General features: G+C 40.0%; 1 protein-coding gene across 1 annotated transcript; it reads left to right on the forward strand.

Moving 5' to 3' along the window:
* The first annotated feature begins 511 nt into the window (after positions 1-511).
* Positions 512-10,109, forward strand: ZSCAN23 (zinc finger and SCAN domain containing 23). The gene is made up of 4 exons (XM_027959057.3): positions 512-562; positions 5,455-5,927; positions 6,175-6,322; positions 6,675-10,109. Exons 2-4 carry the CDS (start codon positions 5,550-5,552, stop codon positions 7,286-7,288), a joined length of 1,140 nt encoding a protein of 379 aa, XP_027814858.2. The 5' UTR covers positions 512-562; positions 5,455-5,549; the 3' UTR covers positions 7,289-10,109.
* The last annotated feature ends 235 nt before the right edge of the window (positions 10,110-10,344 follow it).

Here is a 10,344-nt window from a genome sequence, read left to right on the forward strand (position 1 = left end):
AAAGTTTTCTTTGCAGGAAATAGTAATTGATAATGTAGATAGAATGTGCCGGGATTTGAGGGCAGGAGGAAAAGGGAACGACAGAGGATGAGATGGCTGGATGGCATCACCGACTCGGTGGACGTGAGTTTGAGTGAACTCCGGGAGTTGGCGATGCACAGGGAGGCCTGGCGTGCTGCGATTCATGGGGTCGCAAAGAGTCGGACACGACTGAGCGACTGAACTGAACTGAACTGAAAGGGATATAATTATACGGAACCCAAAGGACTGTTGTGTAGAATAAGTGAGTTAGTATGTGTAAATGAAATAGTGTACAGATAACACTGTGTTGGACAGTTATTGTATACCCCACGCCCAGCCCCTTGAAAGAGACTAGGAAAGCCAGCGCCTCCCTACGCCTAGCGGGGGATTCAGAGCAGCGACCACCGAGGTGTGAAAACCTCCGGGCTTACTAGAAGGAACACCCCTGAGAGCCGCGGTGTGACGCACTTCCGGCCTTTGTAGTTTATCGTTATCCAGGCTGCGGTTGTCAAGGATTCAGAGGTGGTGCCACGGCTGCCCGGTGAGCTTCGGAGTCGGGCTACCGCAGGGCCTTTGAAAAGTCCGGACTGTGCGCTGTGACTCTGGACTGGGTGTGGGGAGGAGGCAGCGGGTCTTCTTCGCCAGGGCTTGGCTGGAAAGATGAGGGCAGAGGAGGTTGCCCCGGAACCTGGAAGGGCCTTGTTAGTTGAAAGTCAGCGTCCGTGCCTCCACCCCCATCCCCTTCGTCTGTTCCTGAGCCCTTCAAACAGTCGGTCCTAGCACCAGTGTCCTTCGGAACTCTCTTTCCCCGCATCCTAGGATAAGATTAGGTTCCGATAGCCAGAATGGTTTGTATTTTCCCACAGCTGCCATTCTCTACTGGGGGCTTATTTTAAACAATGAGCACGATGGTTTTATAACATTGCCACAGCCTCTTTTAGTCTGATTCACTCAAGAATGTATAGGCTTTTGCCAACTGTTGATTTTTAAAAAACAAAACACGAATATTTAAATAGCACTTACGTGTCCGCCAGCACTGTTCAAAGCACTTTCCCAATATTAAGTTAGTTACTTCTAATAACTTTATGAGGTAGACACTAGTAGTATGTTACTTCCCCTCCCCCCCCCCCTTTTTTTTTAAGGTCCAGGAAGAAAATGAAGTTGAGTAACTTGCCCCGGGTTCCACAGCTGGTAATGGGATGTAGTCACGATTCAGATCCAGGGAGTCTGACTTCAGAGTCCATTTTCTTAAACCCTTTGCCGTGCTGACTCAGCTCTTTTTTTCTGTATTAGCTTTATTGTAAGGGAAGTGAGTTCCCTTATTTGAATATGGTCCTACCGCTTTTACACTTTAGTAATCCTGAACTTCTAGTTAGGATTTAAGTTTAGAGAGAGGAATATATTTGAGGACGTGTGCCGTCTGCAAACCTGATGAAACAGCCATTTCATTTGTGTGTGTACACCTGTTTTCCCACCCACTCGCTGGTGTTGCGCTTTGATCAGTAGAAAAGATGACAGAGAAGAAGGAAATTGATCTTAGTGAAACTGAGTCAAGATTTGAAACACCATATACCAGAATAGCACCAGGTGGCGCTAGTGGTAAAGACCCTGCCTGCCAATGCAGGAGACATTAGAGACGTGGGTTGGATCCTTGGGTTGAAAAGATGACCTGGGGAGGGCGTGGCAACCCACTCCAGCAGTCTTTCCTGGAGAACCCCATGGACAAGGAACCTGGCAGGCTGCAATCCATAGGGTCGCAAAGAGACACACTGAAGTTAGCATCCGCGCATATCAGAAATGGTTTTCTATTGGCAGAGCTCAAAGCTTCAGTTGCATTGAACAGAAAAACTTTGACTTGAAACCAAGATGAGTAGGTAGCAAATAGGGAAAATATATTTTTCAGGGGCCTGAAAAGTTGACTAAACAAGTGGTTGTTTATTCCTTTGAACCCAATCTTGGTTAATTGAGTAATTTGTACCCTAAAACTTTCTCACCCTAGAACAAGCTCAGCAGACCTGGTTCAGGCTACCATCATCTTGCCCCTGGATTATTACTTTAGCTTCTCTTCCTGCTTCTGCTTTTCCCCTAAGTCTCTTGTAGCAGCAGCCAGTTATGTTTTAATATTAAAACTGAGTAAAATTTTATCACCCCTCTTGCTTGAAACTTCCAGTAGCTTTACTTGTCTCTTAGAGTACCAGGCAGAACCCTTATAATGGCTTTTCATGATCTGTTGGTAGCCTGACTTCATCTCCTGTTCCTGTCTTGTTTGCCTTCTCTCTGCTAGCCACATTGGTTAACTCACTGTTCCTTGAAAAATGCATACATGCTCCTGCCTCCAAGAACTCAGTGTTCCCATGCATGCAACAGTCCTTTTCCAGATAGTTCCATGATTCGCTCCTCACTTCCTTCAGGTCTTTGCTCAAATAATAGTTTTATCAACAAGGCCTTCCTTGACTAACCCACATAAAATAGAAACCTTTCTTCCCTCTTACTATATCCTTTACATTTATTGTTCTGCATAGGATTTATCACTACTTAACATACATTTAATTATCATCTGGCTCCTCTGACCCCCTTTTGTCCTCCTGTCCCCTTCTTCCCCCTACATAGAGAAGAGATAGTGGTATAGTGATTGAGAATATGAATTCTAAAGGTTTTCTGGGTTTGAATTGCAGCCTCACCACTAACTACCTGTGACGCTTTGGGTGAATGACATAGACTCTTTATGCCTCAGTTTTCTTATCTGCAATATGGGGTTAATAATAGTACCTCAACTCATGGTTGCTTTGTGGATTAATTGAGTTAATTTATGTAAAGCATCTAAAATGGTGCCTGGTACATTAAAAGCACTATAAATATCAATTATTATTATGTTATAAGACTGTAAATTCCTTGAAGTGAAAACTATTTTTGTTTGTAGCCCAGAAGAGTACCTGGAATATGGTAGGCTCTGAGTAAATATTTGCTAAATGAGTGAATTGGTGTATGAAAAGTTCAACAGAAAAAGATAATGTGGTAGTCAGAGTGGTGGTGAGTTGGGGAAACATGAACTCAGGGACCTTATCTTTTGAGTAGAAATTGTCTCCACTCTTCCTGAGGTGGTCTATAGAAGTCAAGCAAGCCAAAGGTGTTAGAAATTTGTGAAGGGATAATGTTCACAGGTTACCCAGAAGGCTGCTGTCTCATACCAAAGTGCTTTTTTTTTTTCCCTTTTGATGACTATAACCAGTAATGGCAATATGAATTTAACTTTTTCTTTTAGTTGTAGTATGATCAATGTTTACTAACAACTTAAATAATCTATCCTTAGTTTTTTAAATTTTGTGATGCCTGCCAATACTTATGAATGATGTAGGGTTATTTCTACAGTGAATTACAGTAATTTTACTTAAAATTAGAACAGAAATGTTTAAAACACTATAGGTATAATCCATATGTGGGTCATGTAATCTATATAGTGGGTTATGACCAGGGTTTTTTGTTTTTTCATTTTACAAAATAGGTTTTTGAAAATAAGAGTATATATCACATAAGGTAAGTATACATGGTATTTTGTAAAAGGAAACAATTATTTCCATTTTTGTGTTGTGTATATCACACATGCACAAGCATATACTCGTATGTACATGTATGTGTGTTCTGGGTCACCATATACAATATTTCTTACTAAAGGCCCTGGTCAAAAAAGTTTGAAAGCCTATGCCCAAAAAAGGTGCTTGGAAATCACTAGGTCACATAATTAGTTTTCTTTCAGAAAATTGCCTTAATTACTGTCCTGATTAAGATTGTTCATAAGTGGTCATGGACATTTGTCTCTTTTGTAAAAAAATATTTACATTTACTTCCCTGTTCCAGGTCTTAGTTTCAGCACACATGATCTTTGACCTTTGTTTCAGCATGCAGGATCTTTAGATGTGTCATGTGGAATCTAGTTTTCCAACCAGGAATCAAACCCAGGCCCTGTGCATTGGGAGAGTGGAGTCTTAGTCACTGGAGCACCACTGGAAATTCCGCCACTGGAAATTCTGACATTTGTCTCTTTATTAGCACTTATTTTACATACAGGTGCCCACTCTCCATCCTTGAGGAGCTTCAAAGAGAAACAGTTTCCAAGAAATTAAAAGGCAAAAAAGAGCTAAAATTCTGTATTTTAAAAATATTAAAACTAATATTTTCTTCATTTTACTATCTAAGACCACTCCAGTTGACTACCTTTTGATTCCTTTGCCATTGTGTTTAGATCACTAGGATATTCATTTAATCTTTCAATAAAATTTATAAGAAAAAATATTTGAAAATTTTATAAGAAAAATAGTAATAGTGGTAATTTTTTTAAAAAGATTATTTATTTATGGCTGCTCTGGTCTTCACTGCTGCATGCAAGCTTTCTCTAACAGTGAGTGAGGGGGCTGGTCCGTAGCTGTGGTGCTCAAGCTTCTCAGTTCTATAGTTTCTCTTTTTTGCAGAGAAATGGGCTTCAGTATTTGTGGCGCTTGGGCTCCATAGTTGTTGCTCGTGGGCTGTAGATCACAGGCTCAGTAGTTGTGGCCCATGGGCTTAGTTGTTCCACAGAATGTGGGATCTTTCTGGACCTGGGATTGAAACTATGTCCCCTGCACTGGCAGGCAAATTCTTTGCCACTGAACCACCAGAGAAGCCCCACAGTCATGGTAATTTATAATACTTTGCTGCTGCTGCTAAGTCGCTTCAGTCCTGTCCGACTCTGTGCGACCCCATAGACGGAGTTTACCAAACTGCCTGCCTCTTTGTGTTCTTTATCTGTGCTCTTATTTAATTTCTATATCAACCTAGAAAAGTAGACAAGGTTGGCTTTAGGATTCCTATGTTACTGATTAAGTAGACTAAAGCACAAAAGGTGAAGCCCAAGACTGTGGAGGGGTACCTGGGGATCAGTCTCAGTTCCAGGTTTCCCGCTCCAAGCAGACATCTCTTTCCTCCACAACTAACCTGCTTCAAGGGATTCAGCTTCTTTTCCCCAGGCAAATTTTTTTTGTTGCTCATTCTATTTATTTATCTTCTTTACTTTCCCTCCCTCCTCCTTTTTCTTTCCTTTTTCTCCTTGATTCTTAGTGTCTTCTGTGACATCTTCGAACTAAAGTGTTTGTATACCTCTATTCAACTAAAAACTGCCTGAGTCTAGTATCTTGCCATTCAAGTGGAAACCCAGTATATTCAAATGATTTATTTATTCAGGATGATCAAACAGTTCCTTCAGTAAAATTCAGGGAGGGGGCATTGTTTTGTTTTTGTTTCCCTTCCTATCTTATTTTCACCAGTATTTGCATAATCATTGTTATTATTAGTCATGCATTCATGTTCTTCATTAGAGTTACTGATTTGGGTATAAATACTTCCAGTGCCTACCAGCAAAAAGGATTTTCTTCATTTTTTTCCCTGCAAATTATTTTTTAGATTTTGGGATTTCCAGAAGAAAAGTGCAAGAGGGAATTATCAAGATTAGATTCTTTTTCTGAATAGCCACAGCCTTGGCCCTTCAGACTCCAGAGATGCACAAGGGACTTCTAGCAGTGAAAGTAAAAGAGGAAAAAGGGGACCACACAAGAATGGTCCAAGAATCTGGCCTGTCAAGAGATAACCCTCATACCAGAGAGATCTTTCGTAGACGCTTCAGACAGTTCTGCTACCAGGAGACACCGGGGCCCCGAGAGGCTCTTCAAAGACTCCAGGAGCTCTGCCATCAGTGGCTGAGACCGGAGATGCACACTAAAGAGCAGATCCTGGAGCTGCTGGTGCTGGAGCAGTTCCTAACCATCCTGCCCGAGGAGCTCCAGGCCTGGGTGAGAGAGCACCGCCCAGTGAGTGGAGAAGAGGCGGTAATTGTGCTGGAGGATTTGGAGAGAGAGCTGGATGAACCAAGAGAGCAGGTGGGAAGAAGGGAGAACAAGGATTTGTGCTTGCATGGTGAAGCATGGGGTTTCAGTGCAGTGAGAGAAAGAGGAGGAAAAGATGGATTTCTTTATACCTGACTTGATCAGGTATACTAGACTCTAATCTCTCTACCTTTTCTCTTTGCCAGTTTCTTGATCCATCTTTTCCTATCCATTGATCCTGAGAAGGCCTTGCAGTGTCTTCTCTGATATTTGGTTCCCAATTGTCCTTAATTTTTGCCAGGTCCCAGCCTGTGATCATGAACAAAAGGAGCTTATGAAGGAGAAAGCAGCTCTAGGAACAGCCCAGGAGTCATCAGGCAGCCAGCTCCAAACCTTGGAAGAGCGGCCTCAGTGGAACTTGCGAGGGGTGTGTCCGATTCAGGAGATTGGTGAGGATTAGAATTTGCTTAGGAAGCCTAAGTCATTCCCCGAAAGGTCATCAACTCAGCGCATTTACTTGGTGTCTACTGTGGGCCAGGCACTGTGCTGGGTACTGGAGAAAATAGTGATGAGCAAGGCAGACATGGTCCTTGCCCTTAGGGAGTTTACATTCTGGGGAGAGGTAGACAATAAACAGGCAGTTGTGATACAGGGCACTTTTCACTGAAGCCCAGGTATAATTGTTAAGAGTGGGGAAGTAAATAGAAAACATGGTTGCTTGTCCCCTTCCACCCACTCTCCTGACCAGTATTTTTCTTTCTTTGGGAACACAACATTCATGTAATCCATGTATTATTTCAGACAATGAGACTGGAACTTGGAATGTGGAGTTAGCCCCAAAGAGGGAGCTGTCTAAAGAAGAAAAGTCTCTTGTGGAGGCACCTGACAAACTGAATGGTGATACTGTTCCAGGGCCTGAATATGGAGAGACCTGTGACCATGAAGGGAGATTTGAGAGGCAACGGGGAAGCTCTTCAGGGGAAAGACCCTATATCTGTAGTGAATGTGGGAAAAGCTTCACCCAGAATTCCATCCTTATCGAGCACCAGAGAACGCACACGGGCGAGAAGCCCTATGAGTGTGATGAGTGTGGGCGGGCCTTCAGCCAGCGATCAGGCCTGTTCCAGCACCAGAGACTCCACACTGGGGAGAAGCGCTACCAGTGCAGCGTTTGTGGCAAAGCCTTTAGCCAGAATGCTGGGCTTTTTCATCATCTCAGGATCCACACAGGGGAAAAGCCTTACCAGTGCAATCAGTGCAGTAAGAGCTTTAGTCGACGTTCTGTCCTCATTAAGCATCAGAGAATTCACACTGGAGAAAGACCTTATAAATGTGACGAATGTGGCAAGAACTTCATCTACCACTGCAACCTCATCCAACATCGGAAAGTCCACCCCATGGCTGAATCCAGCTAGCTCCTTGGAACAGGTAGGGCAACATTTCCTGATGCCAGACCACTAGGCAAGGAAGCCAGGGTCCTGGTTCTTACTTTATCCCTGAGAGAAGAATAGTATTAATAATTTAATCCTCTAGTAATAGGAAGCTCCAGAGAAAGCCAGTGAAAATGTCGTGATTTTTATGCTGAGAGAAGCATAATATCTTAAATGCAGCTGTCAAAGTCTCTTTGGTCAGTGACATCCATAACTTTGCAACACTGACTATTATCGTATTGATTTCATAATTTCACACATATCTGTCCAAAAAATTTTCTAGATATGCTTCAGGAAAACTTTATCCTAGTTTTTTAAAACTTATTTTAAGTCTTAAAAATTATATGCAACCTGAAAAAAACATTATATGCAACCTGAATACAAAAAGTCAAAGGTAGTATTTAAAAATTAATTTAAAAATAATTTCAGTAAAATCTATAATGTAAACTATTAGATTAGTTTCTATTTGCATAAGATAGGAAAATTTGCCTTTTAACCTACAAAAGGGGGCACTTGGATCTTTCCATACACAAAAGGCTTCTCCCTATAGAGGTTTAGAAATTCAGCCTTCAGTTAAAAACCAAGAAATTGACAAAACCATATATTATTACTAGCTCAGTGTCTACTCATAACAAATATTGCTCATGATTTTAAATTTTACAAAGACTAAGATACTTAGCTTAAAAATCTAATATCTCACTTAAGATCTTTGTTGTGAAAATATAGGCCTAACTGTATTTTTCCTGTGACTTTTGAGCATTTTGGGGTTTTTCTTTATTTAGCCTTTTGTTAAGGAAAATTTCAGACATATACAAAAATAGAGAGAAAAGTATGATCAGTCTTCCACGCTGATTGCTTTTTATAGCCTCTGTGCTTCTCACTGCTATTTATTGATTATTACCAAAGTCATACATTAAAAAACTCCTTTCCCTTAACACTGAGTGTTACGAAGCTTATACTAAGGCCAGGAGACAAAGAAGTGGAATATCTATGGTGATAACAATCTGGATTGGAATATCATCTACACAAGCAGGTAACTTAAGAGTAATAGAACACAGTAAGGGACCTCAATGTAATTTCTGCATGCCCTTATTTAACAGATAAGGATACGGAAGCTCTAGAAGTGACTGTGTAACATCACGCAGCTAGTTAATGCAGCTGGAACTAGAACCCTCTCTCCTTATTCTTAGTGCAGTGCTCTTTCTGCTAAGCCATCGGAAGCATTGTATTGCCATATGCAACTTAGAGCACTTACGAGGCATTACAATTTTGCTTTTTAGCTCAACAAATCTGGCCATTTGTTTGTTTCAATAGACGCACAGCCTATTTAATTTACAATGGAGTTCCAAGAAAGATTCCTCCCATTTATATCTCATTTGAGGCATTTTGTTTATTTTTGTAATGAGTGATTATTTTTAACTTTAAATTTTAATTTACTTAGAAGGAGTTTTTACCAAAGATAATTCATTCTGCACCTGGTTCTAGTAGCAAAACAACATTAAAAAAGGTCCCTATCTTTCTCCTTGTAGGTAGTCATTTAACTAGTTTCTTACTACTTTTCAGGGTTTCTTTATGTAAATACAAGAAAATATGAATATATAATTTTATTCCCTTGATTACGCAGAATGATAGCATACTATTCACACCCTTCTACATCTTTTTGTTTTCATGAAATAGTGTAATCTTCAGATATTTCTGCCTTATAACAGAAAGCTTCCTTATTCTGTTTACAAGTTGGTGATATATCATTTGTTGGTGCTCCGTAGTTCAACGTACTCCTATAGACGAAAAATTGCCATTTCAAAATGTTATATATTATTTTATTCTTTTCCCTAGTTTGGTCCAAGTCAAACTCTTTCTGTTTAAAAGCTAACAACCTCCACATGAGCTTGAAAACAGGATTTGGATGACAAGAATTACACATAATGCTTATGTGGAGAAATGAAGTGATAGGTGATGTTTTTGATTTCATGTATTTTGTTCTGTTATATATTCTTAAACCTAACATTTCAAACTGTTAGTGTCACTACCTGTGACTAATTGTAGGTATTATCAACAATCTTAAAAGAAAAAAAAACGTAAATTTCCTCAAGAGCATATAGTTTATTGTGTCTTGAGGTTTAAATTATATCCAATAGAAATACATAGGGATTTTAGGATGAAGTTAAAGAAAATATAGTAGGATAAGTTTGCAATAAAATCAACTTCTCAAGTTAAATATATACTCCATATAGTGATATAATAGGCTTCTCAGGTGGCTCAGTGGTAAAGAATCCACAGAGCTATTGCAGGAGCCACAGGAAATGTGGGCTCGATCCCTGGATGAGGAAGTGGCAACCCACTCCAGTATTCTTGCTTTGATAATCCCATGGACATAGGAGCTACAGTCCATGGGATTGCAAAAGAGTTGGACACGACTAAGCAATTGAGCACATAGTGATATAGTATATATACTATTATAATCTGAGGTCATAAGTATTTTAACTGTTTCTCCAATATTCGGAAGCAGCATGTTTGGATAATTCAATTATATCAGCTTTTAAAATATTTAAAATATGAACAGATTAGGATCTTAGAGGAATTATTTCTAATGAACTGAGTTTTTACATTTGCAATTGAAGGTTGAATGTTTGATTTGTTCTGTGCTTGTTTTTTGTTTTGTTTATAGCTTTTCAAAAATTCTTAATTTTCTCAACAGCTGGTAAAACACCAAGAAACAAAATATGTTATATATGCTGTAGAGACAGATGTACTCTTAGAATGCAATGATGGTTCATGCAATTAAAATGACTTACAGTTCACCAAACTAACTTTCCTTGTTTTCTGATACTGATTGTACTAATGCTCTTATGCTAATTCTTTTATCTAGGATCCATATTCCTCATTATTTGAGAAATAATATTTGACTTAACCTGTAGGCAATGGGGTCGCAAAGAGTTGGACATGACTTAGCGACTGAGCATGGACACAGTGACATGAAGACCTTGGCTGTTTCTGTGATTATTCCAGTCTTCCAGACCAGTAGTTCTTAGTTGTCTCTT

Source organism: Ovis aries, chromosome 20, assembly GCF_016772045.2.
Source record: "Ovis aries strain OAR_USU_Benz2616 breed Rambouillet chromosome 20, ARS-UI_Ramb_v3.0, whole genome shotgun sequence".
In the NCBI taxonomy this organism is placed as follows: Eukaryota; Metazoa; Chordata; class Mammalia; order Artiodactyla; family Bovidae; genus Ovis; species Ovis aries.